General features: G+C 40.7%; 1 protein-coding gene across 5 annotated transcripts in view; it reads left to right on the top strand.

The window, feature by feature from the left end:
* LOC116985723 (CREB binding protein) overlaps positions 1 to 21,745 on the top strand; it is a 137,615-nt gene that overhangs the window by 94,156 nt on the left and 21,714 nt on the right. For all 5 annotated transcript variants that reach the window (XM_033040653.1, XM_033040656.1, XM_033040655.1 and 2 more), the window contains exons 24-27: positions 292 to 442; positions 4,261 to 4,407; positions 5,370 to 5,483; positions 6,550 to 6,715. In XM_033040653.1, the coding sequence (XP_032896544.1) occupies positions 292 to 442; positions 4,261 to 4,407; positions 5,370 to 5,483; positions 6,550 to 6,715 (578 nt within the window). The remainder of the gene's footprint in view (positions 1 to 291; positions 443 to 4,260; positions 4,408 to 5,369; positions 5,484 to 6,549; positions 6,716 to 21,745) is intronic.

Raw genomic sequence — 21,745 nt, forward strand, 5'->3', positions numbered from 1 at the left:
AAGATGACGAAGGGTCTCGGCCCGAAACGTCACCCATTCCTTCTCTCCAGAGATTCTGCCTGTCCTGCTGAGTTACTCCAGCATCTTGTGTCTATGAGATCTTTAAGATCTGTTGATAAAATATCATTATACATTGTGATGGATTTGAACCCTTGTTTATCATTCATTTATATCAATGTGATCAACATGTTGGAAGGAAGTCAGAGGTTTTTGTACTTAAGAGAAAGAAAGTTCATAAAGTGATTGTTACTGTCTCTGATGAGTTTACTTATGCTGAGTTTCTGTTCCCAGGGTTACAAACAACCAGGTTAGGGAATCATTTGGAAGACAGAGTGAATAAATTTCTACGGCGTCAGAACCATCCTGAAGCTGGGGAAGTTTTTGTCCGTGTAGTATCTAGCTCGGATAAAACAGTGGAAGTTAAACCAGGAATGAAAAGCAGGCAAGTAAACAAGCAGCAGGAGATGGTGTAGCACTGAAGGGTGTGCCTGCTGAGGAGTTCATTTATATTTTACCCCTGAGGATGTGTTTGAAAACTTAAGCTAAACTTGGTGTCTTGTGAAGGCAAAGGCAAAGATTGTGGTCTGGATGATGAGCCAGCTATAGATGAACATTGGACTTTGAGGTGGGCTGGGGTGAAAATACATACATATTCAAGGCTTTTGTGTGGACACATCAGTGTTGTGAACAAGCCGACACAAAATCAAAATTGTGAGAGCAGTGATAAATCTGAAGAGCTCGCAGGAGATAGGTGAAGTTGAAGATACGATATGATATAACTTTACTTATCCCAGGAGGGAAATTGATCTGCCAGCAGTCATAAAAACACAAAATACATGAAACATGAAATTAAAGTGAACGGTGGGGGGGGGGTCGGTCTATCCCATGACAAAAGGGGGAGGAGTTGTGAAGTTTGATAGCCACAGGGAAGAAGGATCTCCTGAGGCGTTCCTTCCTGCATTTTGGTGGAACTTGTCTGATGCTGAAGGTGCTCCTCAGGTTGACCAGTGCGTCATGGAGGGGGTGAGCTGTATTGTCCAGGATGCTCCGATGTTTGAGGAACATCCACCCCTCCAAGACCACCTCCCATGAATCCAACTCCACCCCCAGGACGGAGCCAGCCTTCCTGATAAGTTTGCTGATCCTAGTGGCGTCCGCAGCCTTTGGCCTGCTGCCCCAGCACACGGCAGCGAAGAAGATGGCACTGGCTACCACCGATTGGTAGAATATCTGCAGCATCTTACTGCATATGTTGAAGGAGCGGAGCCTTCTTAAAAAGTACAGCCGGCTCTGTCCCTTCTTGTACAGGGCCTCAGTGTTCCTGGGCCAGTCCAGTTTACTGTCCAGGTACACTCCACGGTATTTGTACTCCCTGGTAAACTGCACATTCACACCATTGATGGAGACAGGGATAGGGGTGTTCCTCTCTTCCTAAAGTCCACCACCAACTCCTTAGTCTTGTTGGATAGAACTGTAGTTGGATGATTCGTCGGTTAATGCGGTCTTATTTTTAATTGCATTGAAACATACAGCCTGGAAAAGGGCCCTTCAGCCCATGGAGTCCATACCGAACATTGATCACCCGTTCACACTTGTCCTGTGTCTCTGGCATTGGGAAGCAGCAGCTCTACCAGCTGCACCACTGTGTCCCCCAACAGGAGATGGGGATGTCAATCAATGTCAGCATGGAAGCTGGCAAATGGAAAGATGTTCCTGAGTTGAGTAAAAAGGGCCAGAAATAAATGGGATTGGCCTTGGACAAGATGAGCTTGAAAAAGTCAGATAAAAATGGGGAAGAAGGTTGAGGATTGAGGCTGTGGTAGTTAGATGAGAGCAATGAAGGATATAATGAAGTAAAAAGAAAAGGAAAGACATCTGATGGAATAGTAAAAGGAAATCCGATTGGAATAGTAAAAGGAAATCCGATTACAAGGCGGCATGGTGGCGCAGCAGAAGAGTTGCTGCCATACAGAGCCAGAGACCCAGTTTCGATCATGATTATGGGTGGTGTCTGTACGGAGTTTGTACGTTCCCCCTGTGAGAGTGTGGGTATGCTCCGGGTGCTCCGGCTTCCTCCCACACTCAAAAAATGTGCAGGTTAGTTGGCTTCTATAAATTGTCCCTAATGTGTAGTGTGTGAAAATGAGATAACATAACTAGTGTACCTCTGAACTTTGGTAGGCACGGACCCGGTAGGCTGAAGAGCCTGTTTCCACACTGTATCTCTAAACTAAGCAGGAGTTTGCTCTAGATATTTCATTGCTCATGACCACCGGCTGTGAGAAGGAATGTAACTAAGCTCCTTCATTTGGAGATAACCAACATTTACTAGTATAGTAACACCATAAAATGCGGGAAACACACACAGCTAGTCAGGCAATCCGTACCAACGTATTATTTCCAGGATTTTCTGATATCTAGCAGCTGCAGCATTTTGCTATTGATTTTTTGCCTGGCTTTGTTATTTTTGCTCAGAGTTCATGGGAAGTTTTGCAAAGTAAGGATAAACTAACGGTTAGTTTTACAGTGCCCTCCATAATGTTTGGGACATGTTAAAGTGCACATTGTCAGATTTTAATAAAGGCCAATTTTATACATTTTAGTTTCACCATGTAGAAATTACAGCACCGTTTATACATAGCACCCCCCATTTCAGGGTACCATAATGTTTGGGACACAGCAATGTAATGTAGATGAAAGTAGTCATGTTTAGTATTTTGTTGCATATCTTTTGCATGCAATGGCTGCTTGAAGTCTGCGATTCATGGACATCACCAGTTGCTGGGTGTCTTCTCTGGTGATGCTCTGCCAGGCCTCTATTGCAGCCATCTTTAGCTTATGCTTGTTTTGGGGGCTAGTCCCCTTCAGTTTCTTCTTCAGCATATAAAAAGCATGCTCAATTGGGTTCAGATCGGGTGATTGACTTGTCCACTCAAGAATTAAATTTTTTAGCTTTGAAAAAATTCTTTGTTGCTTTAGCAGTATGTTTTGGATCATTGTCTTGCTGTAGAATGAACCGCTGGCCAATGAGTTTTGAGACATTTGTTTGAACTTGAGCAGATAGGATGTGTCTATACACTTCAGAATTCATTATGCTACTACCATCAGCAGTTGTATCATCCATGAAGATAAGTGAGCCGATACCCTCAGCAGCCATACATGCCCAAGCCATAACACCCCATCACTGTGTTTCAGAGATGAGGTGGTATGCTTTGGATCTTGGGCAGTTCCTTCTCTGCTCCATACTTTGCTCTTGCCATCACTCTGATATGTTAATCTTCGTCTCATCTGTCCACAAGACCTTTTTCCAGAACTGTGGTTGCTCTTTTAAGTACTTCTTGGCAAACTGTAACCTGGCCATCCTATTTTTGCGACTAACCAGTGGTTTGTATCTTGCAGTGTAGCCTCTGTATTTCTGTTCATGAAGTTTCCTGCGGACAGTGGTCATTGACAAATCCACACCTGACCCCCGAAGAGTGTTTCTGATCTGTCGGACAGATGTTTGGGGATTTTTCATTATTTTAGAGAGAATTCTTCTGTCATCAGCTGTGGAGGTCTTCCCTGGCCTGCCAGTCCCTTTGCGATTAGTAAGCTCACCAGTGCTCTCTTCTTAATGATGTTCCAAACAGTTGATTTTGGTAAGCCTAAGGTTTGGGTGATGTTTCTTAACAGGTTTATTCTTGTTTCTCAGTCTCATAATGGTTTCTTAGACTTTCATTGGCGCAACTTTGGTCCTCATGTTAATAAACAGCAATAAAGGTTTCAAAAGGTGATGGAGAGACTGGAGGAAAGACTAGGTGCTGAGAGCTCTCTTATACCTGCATTAAGGAGGCATTTAAACACACCTGAGCAATTACAAACACCTGTAAAGCCATGTGTCCCAAACATTATGGTGCCCTGAAATGGGGGGGGAGGGGAGCTATGTATAAGCACAGCTGTAATTTCTACACGGTGAAACCAGAATGTATAAAAATACCCTTTAATAAAATCTGACAATGTGCATTTTAACCACATGTGATTTTTTTCTATTACAAATCACAAATTGTGGAGTACAGAGGCAAATAAATAAATGACGGGTCTTTGTCCCAAACATTATGGGGGGTACTGTAGATGGTTTAATGTTAATCAGACTTTATTTTCTCAATTCATGCAATTCCTACCATAGTCTCACTTTATAAATAGGAGACTTTTTTTGTACTCGTGCTTGGGAGAAGATTGTGATCTAATCTCAATGCCTAATTGTGGCTTATTATATTTCAGGTTTGTGGATACCGGTGAAATGTCAGAAACGTTTCCTTACAGAACAAAAGCGCTCTTTGCTTTTGAGGAGATTGACGGTGTGGATGTCTGTTTCTTTGGAATGCATGTACAGGAATATGGCTCTGACTGTCCAACTCCCAATACAAGGTACTGGCACAACATACCTGCAAAATACTTAGCAGGTTATTTAGATACAGTCTCTTTTGGGTCATATACAGTTGGGAAAGGGCAAGTGAAATTTCATCTGACTTTAACAATGGAGACCCAAGGAACTGCAGATGCTGGAATCTTGAGTACAACACAAAGTACTGGAGAAACTTAGCAGGTTAACACACCATCTGTGGAGGGAATGGGCAAGCGACATTTCAGGTCGAGACCCTTCAGACTGATGGAGAGGGGGAAGAAAATTGGAAAAGCGGTGGTGGTGGGACAAGCCTGGCAACTGGATGCAGATGAGAGGCGGGAATTGGTGGGGGAAATCTGTGCACACCAGGTGAGGGGGAATGGAAAAGAGAGATGGGGGGTTGATCTCACCACAGTCACATCTTTCCTGTGACCCATGGACCAAAATCTGCCGTTCTCTCGTTTCTCCACTCATCAATTGCTAGGTTTTGATCCGTTGCCACCTCTCTTTTCCAGCTTTCTCCCCCACAGCATTGACTCTCTATTACCTCCACAGATGCTGCCTGACCTGCTGATTTCCTCTAGTATTTTGTGTTTTGCTATTTTTCATCAATTGAAGTTCGGTTAAACACAAGTTGGAGACACAGGGAACTGCAAATGTTGGTTAATAAAAAGACACAAAATGCTGGAGTAAGTCCGCGGGTCAGGCAACATCTCTGGAGAACATGGATAAGTTATGTTTCGGGTCGGGACCCTTTTTCAGACTAATGTAGAAAGGTCCCACCCCGAAACCTCGCCTATCCATTTTTTCCAGAAATGTTGCCTGACCCGCTGAGTACTCCAGATTTTGTGTTTATCTTTTGCATAAACTAGCATCTGTAGTTCCTTTTTATTACATTCAAGAGCTGGCAAGTTTATCGACTCGGTACCTCTTCAGCTTTAATGAACTTGATTCTGGCTAATGTCTGATACTATTTCTCTTGCAGGCGTGTGTACATATCATACCTTGATAGTATTCACTTCTTTCGCCCAAGATGCCTCCGAACTGCAGTCTATCATGAAATCTTAATTGGTTACCTGGAATATGTGAAGAAGCTTGGGTAAGTTCCAATTTTCCCTGAGACAAGCTCTCCCGCACAAAACCATGCTGACTACTGCCTATCAACTCCTGTCTTTCCAAATGCATGTATATCTTTTCTCTCAGAATCCTCTCCAGTAAATTTCATTCCACAGATGTTACACTCACTGGTCCAAAGTTCCCAGGTTTTTCTTTGCAGACATCTGGTCACAACATTAGCCATCTTCTAGTTATCCTGGCACCTCACCCATGCCTGATGATGATTCCTATATCTCAGCCAGGGTGCATTGATACTCAATAATTCCTTACAATCCCAACTGATTAACAATTTGATCTGTTCATTTGGAAATGTCTTCTTCATTGAATAGTTAATCAATTTTCTTTTGTAAAAGAACTGTAGCCATCCCACCATCCATGTACTTTTCTGCATGAGAAAATGTTTCTTGTCATTTAGACACGCTCTTTGCGTATGTGCATTCTCAATATTCATACAAATCCTAAGTCCTTTTTTCCTAACAAAATACTTCTATTCCAATTATATTTCCTTTGTTTTTCTATTATGATACATTTTGTAGTAAGTAATCTTTAGTTTTAAATACCTAACAGTTTGGATGATGAGAGGCAGTGTTCTTGGCTGGGGGTTTTAAAACCTGAGCGTGGAGAAATGTCTTCATTCACACAGTTGTGAAAGTTTGGAATTCTTCACTTAAGAAAGCTTGATCAATGTTCGGCTGCCTGAGGAATCAAGGGATGTGGCGATAAGGTGGGAAAGTGGAAATCAGCACAATGTCACTGAGTGGAGCTGGAGGTCTTGCCGTGATCATCATGTGCTGGGTGATCTGTTCTTGCTCCCATTCCTTCTGTATTGAAGTACTGCTACAGGTATTTAAAGCCAAAGATTACTTACATGAAAATGTATTGTGAAACGGGAAAAACAAGGGAAATATAATCTCCATTCAGATAAAGAAGCTTTGAACTGTTTAGCCTGCAATATATGGGTGTGCTTGCACTTTTCCCTGTGTACTTCAGAACAATTTGTGGCTACAGCTCAATGCTTTATTTTACCTGTGATCCACTGTCATGCACAGGTATACACAGGGCCACATATGGGCATGTCCTCCCAGTGAAGGTGATGATTACATCTTCCATTGCCACCCGGTCGATCAGAAGATTCCCAAGCCCAAACGGTTGCAGGAATGGTATAGGAAAATGCTGGATAAAGCTTTTGCTGAACGAATCATACACGATTACAAGGTTAGTTCTGAAGTTCTATTGTTCTATCCCTGCTGTAACAAGTAGTTAACGTGCATTCATCAATGTAACCCAGCTCCTTTAAAGGAAAGATTGTACTCTAGTTGATGGGAGGACAGTTCAGTTGCCTATTAACAGCTGGGAAGAAGTTGTCCCTGAATCTGGAGGTATGCCTTTTCAAACTTCTGTACCTCATGCCAGAAAGCAGAAGAGGGAATGGCCATGGTGAGACGGGTCCTTGATTATGCTGGTGGCTTTGGCGAGGCAGCGTGAAGTGCAGATAGAGTTAATAGGAAGGAGGTTGGTTTACGTCTGTGCTGCGTCCACAATTCTCTGCAATTTCTTGCGGCCTTGGATGGAGCTGCTCCCAAACCAGGCTGCGATGCATCCCGATAAAAGACTTATGGCGCATCTGTAGAAGTTGGTGAGAGTTGTTGGGGACATGCTGAACTTCCAAGCCTTCTAAGGAGGTAGGTATTCTAAGGAACATTGGTGTGCTTTCTTGCTATGTATATTTTCCATTTTAATTTTGAGTTTTAAGTTTTAAAGCTACAGCATGTAATTCAATTAATTCCACCTAAACTTGATTACAGAACGGTATGTTTAAATCATCAGCTCCAAAGCTTAAGCCAAAGGTGACTGGGCAATCTGAACCCAAGCACCAAGTTGTAAGCGGCCGAAGGTGCTCATCCCTCGGGTCAGCCCCCACTCTCCCACGGTCACCCTCCGCGGGCTGTGGGTCGGGTGGACCGGAGGTGTGGTACAATGTTCATCCCTCCACAGTGACGCGGGGGTCTGGCCCAATCGCTCCCCCCCCCTCCCGGCAACGTCATGTCCGTTACCTGACTTTTCTGTTGAGCGGTATTCGGTCCATTGGCCTGTAGGCGACGCCGCCTTTCAGGTAGGTGGCGTTTCGGCAGAGCGGCCATTCGGTGAGTTTGCTTTTAGGCAACGCAGCCTTCTGGTTAGTTTGCATTTAGGCGTCCCGCCCTTTCGGTTAGTTGGTGTTTCGGCTTTGTTTCCATTCGGTTATTTGGCGATTCGGCTTCGTGTCCATTCGGTTATTTGGCTTCCACTTCTTTGCTTCGGCTTCTCGTCCGTCGGCGCCACGTCCGCACACGAAATTCTTTTTTTTTAATTTTATTTTTAATATATTTTTTTATTAAAGGTAATCAATTACAATGCTTCAAACAACTTTATATCAAATTAATTCAATTTGCATTAAGTAAAACACTAGTAATACTTATCTACTATTTTTTTTAGAAATAATGATAGAGAAAGAATAGAACAGTTATAAATCATTAAGAGAGTGATTAAATAATAATTTGATTATATATAAGAAAGAAAAGAGAAACGAAAAAAAAAAAAAATTAAAAAAAATTGAGAAACCACAATATGTATTATTAATAACACTACTACAAGTGATAGTATCAATAAAGACATATATGTTAATTCCAATATAAAAATGAATTATTCTCACCAAATCCCGCAGGGTGCACGCCGAGCTGTGTTGCCAAGAACAGCTACTTCTCTAAATACTGTATATATGGAGACCATATCTGTTCAAAAGAATTATACTTGTCCAATAGGACAAATCTAATTCTTTCCAGATGTAACGTCTCCATCATCTCTGTTGCCCACATTTTGGTTGTGGGGGATAATGTTCCCTTCCAAAATTTCAATATGATTTTTTTCCCAATTATCAAACTAATCAAAGAAGTTTCTTTGATTTACTGTAAGTGATAGATGTAAATCCGGAATTCCAAATATTATTAGCTTTGGGTTAGGGTCCAATTTAACTTTGATGACTTCAGAAATAACTTTAAAAATTTCTGTCCAGTAATAATTCAATTTAGGACATGTAACGAAACTATGTATTAAATTTGCCTCTGCTTTCTTGCACTTATCACAAATAGCGGAGAGATTCGGAAAAATACTATTTAATTTAGTTTTCGAATAATGTAACCTATATAATACTTTAAATTGTATCAGTATATGTCTGGCGTTTAATGAGACTTTCTTCCCAGTTTTCTTTTGTTATAGCCAATCCCATTTCATTTTCCCATGCTTGACGATATATTTCCGTTATTGGATTCTCCTTATCCAAAATGATGTTATATATATAGGCTATTAATTTTTCTGTATTTGGATATAAATTAAACAGTTCGTCTAACAATCCTGCTTCTTTATTTTTATAATCTTGTGTATTGGATTTAATATAATCTCTAATTTGTAAATACCTAAACAAATGTTGTGGAGACAATCCATAAATATCTTGTAACCCCTGGAATAAAAGAAATTTTCCTTTTCTATAAAGGTGTTCTATCCTTGTAATTCCTAAATCATCCCATTGTTTAAACCCCCCATCTAATATAGCAGGTTTAAACGATGGATTATTCATAATTGGTAATCTAAATGAGAGATTATCCAAATGTAGAGTCTTAACTATTTGTTTCCAAATACGTCTATTATTATATATTATTAGGTTGTCTTTATAATATTTTTTTTGTACTTCCGTTGGTGCAAAAATTATCGAACCTACATTGAAAGGTAGACAGTCTTCCTTTTCTATATTTAACCATGTCGGTTCATGATCCATATTTACCCACCAGAAATTCATATTCTTAATCTGAACAGCCCAAAAATAATATAAAAAGTTTGGAAGTGCTAATCCTCCATTTATCTTAGCTTTGCATAGATGTTTTTTATTTATTCTGTGATTTTTATAATCCCAAATAAAACTATTGACAATATTATCAATTTTTAAAAAAAAAGTTTTCGGAAGAAAAAAAGGAATAGCCTGAAACAAATATAACAACTGTGGTAGAAATACCATCTTTATGGCACTTATTCTACCAATCATGGATATAGGAAGTGTTTTCCAATATAAAATATTTTTTCTAAGTTTATCTAAGAGTTGGGGATAGTTGGATTTTATTAATGAGTTATGAGTTTTAGTTACGTTAATCCCTAAATATTTAAGTTTGTCTTGTTGTAATGTATTTAGATTTATTCCTGTTATTGGCATAATCTCGCTTTTATCCCAATTAATCCTATACCCAGAAAATGCACCAAACTTAGTTATAATGTTTAGCAGGTTGGGAATACTAATTTCCGGTTTTGTAATATAAATCAAAACATCATCTGCATATAAAGAAATTTTATTAATTGTTGTATCAGTATTATAGCCATATATTTCAGGTTCAGATCTAATTTTTTCCGCCAATGGTTCTATCACCAATGCGAGCAATAAGGGTGATAACGGACATCCCTGTCTGCATCCCCTAGAGAGTTTGAATTTGGCTGATAAAATTTGGTTAGTCAAAATTCTTGCCATAGGATTCGAGTATAAAATTCTTACCCATTTACAAAATCTATCCCCCAATTGAAACTTTTCCATTATATTAAATAAATACATCCATTCCACCTGATCAAACGCTTTTTCTGCATCTAGTGATATAACCGCTAGTTCCGTATCTCGTATTCTTTTTGAATATATAATATTAAACAAACGTCTGAGATTATGGGATGAGTAACGTTTTGGGATAAAACCTGTTTGATCATAATGTATTAATTTAGAGATCACTAAACTTAATCTCCTAGATAAGACCTTAGTTAATATTTTTTGGTCTGTATTTAAAAGGGCAATCGCTCTATATGATCCAGGATCTTCCAAATCCTTATCTACTTTAGGGATGAGTGTAATTGTGGATTCATTTAGAGATTCTGGTAATTTTCCTTGGTCATATGCATATCTATACATTATTTGTAATCTTGGAGAAATCAGATCTTGAAATTTTTTATAAAATTCTGCACTCAGGCCATCTGGGCCCGCTGCTTTTCCGTTCTTTAGCGAACTAATTGATTCTATAATGTCTTTTACTGTTATTTCAGCATTTAACAATTCTCTACCTTCCTGATCTAAGCTATTGATTTGACATTCTTGTAAAAATATTTCCATACTATCTGTTTGTCCTGTTAGTTTTGACGAATAAAGATTTTTATAATATTGTAAAAATCTATCATTAATATCTTTTGGAGTAATTAATATATTTCCATACTCAGATCTAATTCCGTGTATCATCTTCTCATCTTCTAATTTTCTAAGCTGTCGTGCTAGTAATTTTTGTGGCTTATCTCCAAATTCAAAATACACTTGCTTAGTTTGTTGAAAAAGTTTAATCACTTGATTAGAATATATTTTATTTAATCTATATTTTACTGATGCAATTTTATTACTTAACTCTTTGGAAGGCTGTTTTATATTTTCATTATCTAGACGTTTTATCTCATTTTCTAAATTTTGTTCTATTTTTCGATTTTCTTTATTGAGATGTGCTTGTGCGGATATTATTGCGCCACGCATGAATGCCTTAAATGTGTCCCAAAATAGTGATGGAGAAGTTTCAGGATTATCATTAGTTTCAAAAAATAATTTAATCTGATCCATCACATATTTACAACAGTCATTGTCCTTTAATATCTGAGGGTTAAATCTCCAGGTAGTAGTTTTATTAGATATATCTTTTAATTTTATCTTAAATGTTAATGGCGCATGATCCGAGATGATAATATTATGATATTTTGCATCATACGTAAAAGGAAGTAATTTAGAATCTATTAAAAAATAATCTATCCTCGAATAGGTTCCATGTACGGGCGAGAAAAAAGAATATTCTCGTCCGGATGGATTATCTAACCTCCAGATGTCTTTAATATTAGATGTATTGATAAAAGCATTTATGAATTTACTTGATTTCGAGGCAGCTTTCCTTTTTGCAGATGATCTATCTAGATAGTTATCTAAAGTACAATTTAAATCACCTCCAATTATTAAATTGTGTTGAGTGGATATAGGAATATTATTAAATATTTTCTTAAAAAATAATGGATTATCAAAATTAGGGGCATATATATTCATTAAAATTACCTTTTTTGAATATAATTCCCCTGTAATTATTACATATCTGCCTTCTTTATCCTCTATAATAGAACTTTGTATGAAAGGTATACCTTTGCGAATAATTATTGCAACTCCTCTAGATTTATGAATAAATGTAGAATGATACACCTTAGAAATCCATTTAGCTGTTAATCTATGTTGAGCATCTTTTTTAAGATGAGTCTCTTGAAGGAAAATGACATCTGTCTTCAATCTGTTCAACTGAGCTAACACCTTTCCCCTTTTAATTGGTTCATTAATTCCTTTTACATTCCAACTGCAGAAGGTTACTCCATCACCCCCAATCTTCACCTTTATATCATGCATTTTACTATTAGGGTGGCTTTTTTTGGAGTAGCCTTCTTGACTCCCCCAGCACCCGGACATCAATCCAATGAGAAATTCTATCCACCTTAATCCGCATCTATGTCTTCTTAAACTAAATACACAATATCCTTCACATCTACATTCAAATAATATATAATATAAGATCAATAAAAAACAAAAACAATAAGAAATATCAATAATAAAAAAAAAGTAAAGGGTGTTAATAGGGTGCTCAGAAAAAAAAGAAACTACACTTGTATAGTGTGTAGTATGTGAAGGTGAAAGCCACACTAACGTGGCCATTAATCTAAAGACTTCCGTTTTTTTAATTAAAAAAAAAGATGTTAATTATACCAGCTCCTATCTCAAATGCTATATATATTGGGGTGGGGTACTAACTTTATATACTTAGTACTTAGTAATTATTTCTATTATTCATATTACTATTTGCTAATTACTAATATCAATTGTATTTAATACTATAATATGTAATACTATTATCATGGAATAATTAAATATTTTCTAATAATTAATACAGAACTACAACTAAATGTCCATTATTCCACTTCCTTCTAAGTGAGTATTTCATAACCACAGGTCGATGATAAAAGTTCAGTCCTCTCCTTCTCCCTCGGGTTCTTCCTCCGCGTCTTCTCTCTCTTCATCTTCTGGCTTCTGCTGTATGCCTCGGGCGAATTTCAATGCTTCAGTATGCTTAACGAAACGATATTCCTTGTCATCATAAGTTACTCTCAGTGTTGCTGGGTACATCAAGCCATATCTCAGATCCTTAGTATTCTGTAAATTCCTCAGGATACCTTTTGTTTCTTTAAATAGTGATCTTTTCTTGGCCACTTCTGCTGGGTAGTCTCTAAAAATACTGATGTTGTCTCCCTCGTATTTCAGGTTTCTCTTTTTTATTATTATCTTCATCATTTCTTCGAAGACATGGTCAAAGGCCACTTTTACAATCATTTGTCTGGGCGATGAACCTATCCCAGGGGCCCGTCTTAGAGCCCTATGTGCACGGCTCAACAGGGGTTCATGATCCAAATTCAGAATATCCATTAAAAGTTTTGCAACAAATTTTCGAGGATCTTGACTCCCCTCACGACCTTCGCTCAGACCAACTATACGCAAATTTTTACGGCGTTGGCGTCCCTCCAGATCAATACATTTCTCGTTTGTTTTACGTAATAATTCTAAGAGGCGTTTGTTCTCGGCACGGAGTTTTTCGGTCTCCTTAGTATTCACTTCAGCAATCTTAGTTAGCTCTTTAATTGCTTCGCCTTGTTGGTCTAGCGAAATTATAGTAGGATCTATCTTGTCATCCAGCTTTCTTTCCATCCCAGCAGCTATATCCTTTACCTCCTCAATTTGAGTTTGTAACTCGGCATTAGCCTTTTCCTTCCACTCATCCATCATACTTTTTACCGTCGTTATAACTTGTTTTATTAAGTCTTCTTTATTTTTCTCGTGAGACACCAGCATATCCGCTTTTAAACTTTTTATCTCCTCCATATACTCCTTCCTCTGCTTCTTTATCTCCTCCATATACTCCTTCCTATGCTTCTTTATCTCACCTAGAATGGTAGTCTTGAGTTCCTCCATTTCAGCTTTCCTCTGTGAGACATCTTCTTGAGAAGCAGAAGCAGCACCCGAGCTGAGGCCAGTTTCCCTTCTCGTAGATTTTTTTCCAGTGGTGGGGGGAGGGGAGCGCTGGGTCATAATTTCTTCTTAAAATCGCGCGCCTGATGACGTCACGCACCTTTTAAACGCTGCCGGAGCCGTTCGCAATCAATCTCCTGTGGTAAGTGCGTTTGTTTGACCCTTTTACCCCCGTTTTAAATTCAGTTTTTTGCGGAGCTGTAATGGCGCGATTCCACTCACATCGTGGCGCCAACCGGAAGTCAGCACACGAAATTCTGACCAATCAATGTTGTTTGTCTTCATTGCTTCTGCTATATTAGTTGGCAAACAATTTAACAAAATTGTGCAGTACTGGGGAGAATTTACCCCATTCCGAATATTCAAATCTCCCGACTGATCCAAATATAGTTCCGAGAACCTTTCTAGAAACTCATCTGCTCCCTCTCCTTTCTTTGGTCTTACATCCAGAATCCTAGCGATGTCTATTGGCTTTTTGAGGGTAGTGGCAAGGGCAGTTAAAACTGCATTTTCTCTTGCATAGTTATTGGCGATTACATTAGCCAGTGCCTCATGAGTTGGGTGTCCTAAAGTGGCTAGGAACCTGGTATGCCCTGTAGGAGTTATGATCTATTGTATTACAGCTCACAAATCTATCGAATCCGCATTGTGTTCCGGAGATAGTCCACAAAGGAAGCAGGTGATTTTTTTTCTGTCAGGTATTTTACTCAGTGCTGCCACCATTTCATTTGGTTTCCATGGGGAGTACACATCAATGGTTCGAGGATTGTTGGCACTAACTGCATTAGCCGGATCAAAGGCTGGGTTAGGCATCTCCCTAACTGGAAACTGGCGGCGAGATAATTGCTCAGCCTGCATAATTTTTTCCTTTGTCCGACTCACTCTCAGTGTCCCCAGAGACTACATCACCCTCCGATGTATCATCCTCATCACTTGGGGGAAGGCGGTACTTTTTAAAAGCATGTCTTTTCTCTCTGGGTAGTCGTCTTATTCTCCTAGGTTTAGGTTCGTAAACTGGTTCTGGTGATCGCTCTTTTTCTCGAAATACGGGTGCTATTTTCTTTGTCTTGCTCCTTGTATTGAGCGCTACTGGAATATCTGTTAGTGCTGGAGCTGTTGGGGTCAAGGAACTCTGTGCTGGTGCTGCTGTCTGGGGAGAAAGTGATACTACAGGATCACTATCAGCAGGGAATGTGGGTGGTGTTGTCGGCACAGGAGGTCTGTGAGGTACATAAGGTGCTGGAGGTGGAGGTGACATATCGGGAGCGCAAGGGGAATAAGGTGGAGGCTGAAAACTTCTCTTAATGCGCATACTCTCCAAATCTTCCAAATATTCCTCGTCTCCCCCTTCCAAACCAAAGCCAACCAACGAGTCCCTCAACTCTAATTCTACAAGTATCACTTTTCCTTCAGGGGTCCTCTTAGTCTCCCGTTCCCTATGTTCTTTATAAGCACATCCGCATTCCTTTTTCAAGGTATCCAGAGGTTTATTCCCTTCATCATCTTTTAATTCTATTCCAAGTTTTAAAGCTGCCTCCTGCCAGTTCGGCATTATTGCTGCCTCTACGTTCTCTTAATCCTTCATGATGTTGTCTCCACAGCCCAATAAGTTCCTTTGCGATCTCACTGACTATATTGCCAAATAATCTTCTCATTATGTCTCACGCCCTCCAGGGTTCCAACCCCTCCTTCTGGCCACAACTCACATGGCCGTCCGAAAAGGGGGGGGGGGGGGGAGGGGGGGGATGCGTTGGGTGCAGTCGCCCCCTTTTTTTCCCAGAGTAAGAAAAAATCTCGAGAGAAAAAAAAAGTTGGAGCACAATCAGCGTTTCCACATTGACGGAAATTATCTGAAATTCTGGTTCCGGCCCGCTGGATGATTTGGGGGGAAAATTGCAACCATCTGCGCCTGCGCAGTTGGGGGAAGCCGGTGACGGCGAAGCAAAATGACGCTATCTCTCCACGCGTGCGCAGTGGGCCCTGGCGGGATCAGATCACCATTTTCACTCCACACAAACAGAGATCGCCTCGATGCCTCGTGTCTGCTCTGGGTAAGTAGTGGAATATTGCGTTGCGGGGGGGGGGGGGGGGGTGAAGCCTGCTTTTTATCCTGGGTGGCAAGGAGTCCAATCCGACCCACGGGATGATTTGGAAAAAAAGACGAGTGCCCGTTTCTCCAGGCCCATGGGGGGCTGCGGTGTCTGCCCTCCCGGTCCATTGCCTCCATCCGTGGCGTCAGAGCCTTGCCACTGGTCAGCCTGGCGTCCAGGAAACCGTTCTCCTGTCGCCGGGCGGGAGCGGGAACGACTGAATCTGAACCCAGTCCTGGCAGACGCCGTTCCGGCTGGGCCCACGCCTTTCTTTCCCCCCCCCCGCCGCGGGTCCTTGCCTTGGGTTTAGACTCTCTGTTACCTGCAGCGAGAGGCAAGAAGAGTTTATAATTGTATGTGCACCAAAAAATGCTACAATGAAATCATTCGAGACGTACTGTGGCCCTATCCCCAAACTCTACATCCTCTACATCAACGACTACATTGGTGATACCTCCTGCACCCACACACTACTCACTGACTTAATCCATTTCACCACTAACTTCCATCCAGCACTCAAATACACCTGGACTATTTCTGACATTCCCCTACCATTTCTTGATCTCACTATCTCCATCGCAGGTGATAGACTACTGACCGACATCCACTATAAACCCACTGACTCCCATGGCTATCTGGACTACACTTCTCCTGCTTCCTGTAAGGACTCCATCCCCTTCTCCCAATTCCTCTCTCTACGCCGCATCTGCACCTAGGATGAGGTGTTCCACACCAGGGCATTGTCCTCATTCTTCAGGGATAGATGAGGCTCTCACCTGGGCCCCGTGACTCTGCTCTCACTCCCCATCCCCCCACTCGTAACAAGGGTAGTCCCCCTTGTCCTCACCCTACCAGCCGTCACATACAACAAATAATCCTCCGACATTTTCGCCACCTCCAACGTGATCCCACCACTTGCCACATCTTCCCATCTCCTCCCCTGTCTCGACCCTTCCCACCCGAACCACCCCCTCTCCGGGCACTTTCCCTTGCAACCGCAAGAAATGCTACACTTGTCGCTTTACCCCCCCCCTTGACTCCATTCAAGGACCCAAGCAGTCTTTCCAGGTGCGGCAGAAGTTCACGTACACCTTCTCCAACCTCTTCTATTGCATCGGCTGCTCTAGATGTCAGCCGCTCTACATCGGTGAGACCAAGCGTAGGCTTGCCGATCATTTCGTCGAACACCTACGCTCGGTTCGCAATTTTTTTTCAAATTTCAAAATAGACTTTATTCAGGTAATAAATATACAATACATAAATCGTGCAAAAAATCCATCCGACATTTCCGGAGGCTATACAAATTATTCAATACAGTCTACATACATTGCTCAAATTTCACAAATTTGTCCCCCACCCTTGCCACTCATGTGACCCACTGGCGTGGAATCCCTTCCCTTGTTTTGAGGGGCGTCTCCACCGCACCTTGCCCCCTATGTCCAGCGGCGGAAGGACCCTAGACTGTGGTCATCCCCCACCGAGCCTTGCCGTTGGCTGTACTGAGCTTCAGTGCGTCCCTCAGCACATACTCCTGCAGTCTGCAGCCGGCCAGTCGGCAACATTACCTGACGGACATCTCGCTCTGCTGGGTGGTGAACAACGCTCGGGCTGACTAAAGAGCGTCTTTCACCGAGTTGATGACCTTCCAGCAGCAGCTCGGTTCGCAATAACCAACCTGATCTCCCGGTGGCTGAGCACTTCAACTCCCCCTCCCCCTCCCCCTCCCATTCCGAATCCGACATTTCTGTCCTGGTCCTCCTCCATGGCCAGAGTGAGGACCACCGTAAATTGGAGGAGCAGCACCTCATATTTCGCTTCGGCAGTTTGCACCCCAGAGGTGTGAACTTTGACTTCTCTAATTTCAGGTGGTCCTTACTTTCTTCTCCCCTTCGCAGCTCTCCCTCAGCCCTCAGGCTCCACCTCTTCCTTTCTTCCTCCCCCCCGCACCCCCACCCTCACATCAGTCTGAAGAAGGGTTTCGACCCGAAACGTTGCCTATTTCCTTCGCTCCATCGATGCTGCCTCACTGGCTGAGTTTCTCCAGCATTTTTGTCTACCTTCGATTTTCCAGCAGCTGCAGTTCCTTCTTAAACAATGAAATCATTACTTGCTGCAGCATAACAAGCCTGCAAGCACAGTATTCATGGATAACACAATATCCATTCATATAACCATTATCTATTCATAGATAGATCTATTCATAGATAACGCAAATAAACAAAAAAAACAATCATACGTTAAAAAACTTTATTTGGAGCGGCACAGTGGCACAGCGGTAGAGTTGCTACCTCACGGTGCTAAAGACCCGGGTTCAATCCTGATTACGGGTGCTGTCTGTGTGGAGTTTATACGTTGTCCCTGGGACCGCGTGGATTTTTCCGGGTGCTCCGCTTTCCTCCCACACTCCAAAGACTTGTAGGTTAATTGTCTTCAGTAAGATGTAAAATTGTCCCCAGTGTGTAGGATAGTGCTAGTGCACGGGGCGATTGCTGGTCGGTGCGGACTCGGTGGGCCGAAGGGCCTGTTTCCACGCTGTAACTCTAAAGTCTAAAAAGCCCCAAAGTCCTTAGTGCAACCAAGATGGTTCGTAGTTCTTAGTTTAGTTAGTATTTGTAATATTCAAGAGGTCGATGGCTGTTGGGTAGGAGCTGAAGAAGGGTCTCAACTCGAAAAGTCACCCAATCCTTCTCTCCAGAGGTGCTGCCTGTCCAGCTGAGTTACTCCAGCATTTTATATGTACCTTCGAGTTTAATAAAACTCAGCATCTGCAGTTCTTTCCTACAGAGCTTATTTAGTTTAGTTTAGAGATACATCGTGGAATCAGGCCCTTCGGCCTACCAAGTCCGCACCGACCAGCAACCCCTGCACACTACCACTATCCTACACACTGGGGACAATTTATAATTATACCAAGCCAATTAATCTATGTCGTTCGAGTTATTAAGGAGGAGGAAACTAGGGAGAGAGGCCGGGGAGGGGAGAGACTCCGGGGGGGGGGGTGGGGAGGAGAGGACGGGGGGGGGGGGAGAGAGGAGGAGGGGGAGAGAGAAGGGGGGGGGGTGAGAGAGAGGAGGGGGGGAAGAAGAGAGTGGGAGGGGGAGAGGAGGAGGCCGGGAGCAGCAGCAGCGGGGGGGGGGGGGGGGGGGGAGTAGCGTGGAGAGAGCAGTGAGGAACACCGTCAGACCCATTGTGACATCAGGGAAAGAGTTGTTTTTATTTCAAAGTTTTGTCAGAATCTTGAACATTTTCATTAATAACTCGAGAAATAAAGCATAAAATTTTCAGATAAGGGGTTTTTGGACTCCATGGAAAAAATCTCTACCGGAATATGTTTTTTTAATATGCTGCATTGGCAATAAGCATTTCACTACACCTATGGTGTACGTGACTAATAAATAACCTTTGAATGACCTATTCATCGTCAGACTAGCAGAACGGGGAAAACCGATGCGAAAGTCAGACCGTGGCTGTTTACCACTTCTGTTAGGTAAAGAAACATTCTCCCAGGTAAAGTAAACATCTTGGGTGGGGGCCCTCTCCTGGACCAATCATCATTAGTGGCGGGAAGACTGCAATATTATTCTCCCAATATTATTGTAACCCAACATTTCCCCAACCAATCCCAAGCATGCATTTGCAACAGGACCTAGCTCCTTCTGCAAAATCTCATACATATTAACAAAGGCCATCTGGACATCAACATCTATTCAACCCCTTCCCAGGCCACAGACTTTCTGGAGCCATGATCCTCATAGTCTTACAGCTTTTGCAAAAGATGACAAGCAGGTTTTACAGAAGCAGAAATCCTTCATTTTGTCATGTACCTAAAATGCCTGATATTATCACTTTTACCAGGGCTGCCAACATTGGGTGAGAGTTGGGAGTGAGAAATTGTGAAAGACCAAGCCCAAGGGAGCATAGCGACCGGGGTTGGGGGGGGGGGGGGGGGGGGGGGGGGGGGTTGGGAGGAGGGTGTCCCCCTCCCATTGGTACTGAACGTTTGCATTTTTCACCTTGAAATTGTGCAATATGGTGCATACTGTAGCGAGTCTTTTAACTTACACTTTTTAAAAAAAATATTTTATGTTATTAGAAGTAAGTACAGTCATATGGCACCAAAGGGCCTAATATATATTTTCATAATACATTTTATGTACAACTTTTTTTTTTTTTTTATTACACTGAAAAAAGATTAGAATAAGAAAAAGAAGTTAGATAATAGATAGAAAGATGTGAAATATATAGTGTGTGAAAAAAGAAAACGAGTAAATGAAGAAAGTTGAGAGAGAGAATAGAGAAAAGAAAAGAAAATAAAAAAAGAAAAGGAGATCATTATTTATAGTCTTGACCAACCCTCGTCCAGTCCTGAAACAGTTATTTTTTTTACAATTGTGTTGCACCACAAATATTTCAAAAATATCATTCCAAAATCTATAAAGTTTTATGCAGGAAACTAAAAGAGTGTGTTATAGTTGCCTTTTGGGCTAGACATTTATTACAAGTGGCGGATATATTTGGATAAAATTTGTTCAATCTTGTTTTTGAATAATATAATCTATGTACAATTTTAAATTGAATTAGATTATGTCTTACATTAATTGAACATTTGTGAATATATATCAGGTATTTTTCCCATTTAACCTTCGTAATTTTTATCATTAGTTCCCGTTCCCACTCTTCTCTAAGTACCTCTGTCGATGGTAGGTCTATATTTAGAATACTATTATATAAATATGATATTAATTTTTGTGAGTCAGCTTCAATATTCATTGCTTCTTCCAATAAGTCAGGAGTTACTTTTTGATATCCTTGTATATATTTTTTCACGAAATCGCAAATCTGAAGATATTTAAAATATTGGTTGTTTTTCAATTTAAATTTTAATTGTAGTTGTTGGAATGATAGTAAGTGTCCCATTTCGTACATATCCCCGATCCTTCTAATTCCGAGACTTTCCCATTGGTTATATGTCTTATCAATAAGAGATGGTTTAAATAAAGGGTTATTCGCTATTGGCATTAACAGTGATAGATTTCTTAATTTTAAAGATAATTTTATTTGTTTCCAAATTCTTATTGTACCATATATAATTGGGTTCTTCTTATATATTGTGTTATTCAGTTTTTTTGGGGAGAAGAGGATCGTTCCTATATTACAAGGATGGCAATCCTCCTTCTCCATTTTTATCCATTCTGTCTGTTGGGTAGAACTATCCAACCAATAAATCATATTCTTAATATGCACTGCCCAGTAATAATACATAAAATTCGGAAGTGAAAGTCCCCCGACCTCTTTTGGTTTACATAAATGTTTTTTTGTGATTCTATGTGATCTATAGTCCCAAATATAATTAGTAATATTAGAGTCTAATTTTTTTTTAAATATTTTGGTATATATACCGGTATAGATTGAAATAGGTATAGTAATTGTGGTAGGAAGATCATTTTTATTGCATTTATTCTACCTAATAATGATAAGGGAAGTGTTTTCCAAAATTTAATCAACGTATTAAGTTTATTTAATAAAGGCATGAAATTAGCATTGAATAATGCTTTATATTTTCTAGTAATCTGAATACCCAAATATTTAAATTTTTCTGTTGCGATTTTAAAGGGGAACTTCAGTAAGTGTGTAGGTTCTTGAGGTTTTAATGTCATGATTTCACTTTTATTCCAGTTTATTCTATATCCAGAAAAAGACCCAAATTCCTCTATTAAGTTTAATAAATTTGGTATGCTCGTTTGTGACTTTGTAATATATAAAAGTATATCGTCTGCATATAATGAGATTTTATTCTTTGAGTCCCTGGTATTATAGCCCTGAATATTCGGATGAATTCTTATACTTTCAGCCAGGGGTTCTATCATAAGGGCAAATAGCAGGGGTGATAGTGCACATCCCTGCCTATTACCCCTTGATAGTTGAAATTTTTGAGATAACATGTTATTAGTTAAAATTCTTGCCATCGGTTTATCATATAATAATTTTACCCATGTTATAAAATTC

Source organism: Amblyraja radiata, chromosome 22 (assembly GCF_010909765.2).
Source record: "Amblyraja radiata isolate CabotCenter1 chromosome 22, sAmbRad1.1.pri, whole genome shotgun sequence".
NCBI lineage: Eukaryota > Metazoa > Chordata > Chondrichthyes > Rajiformes > Rajidae > Amblyraja > Amblyraja radiata.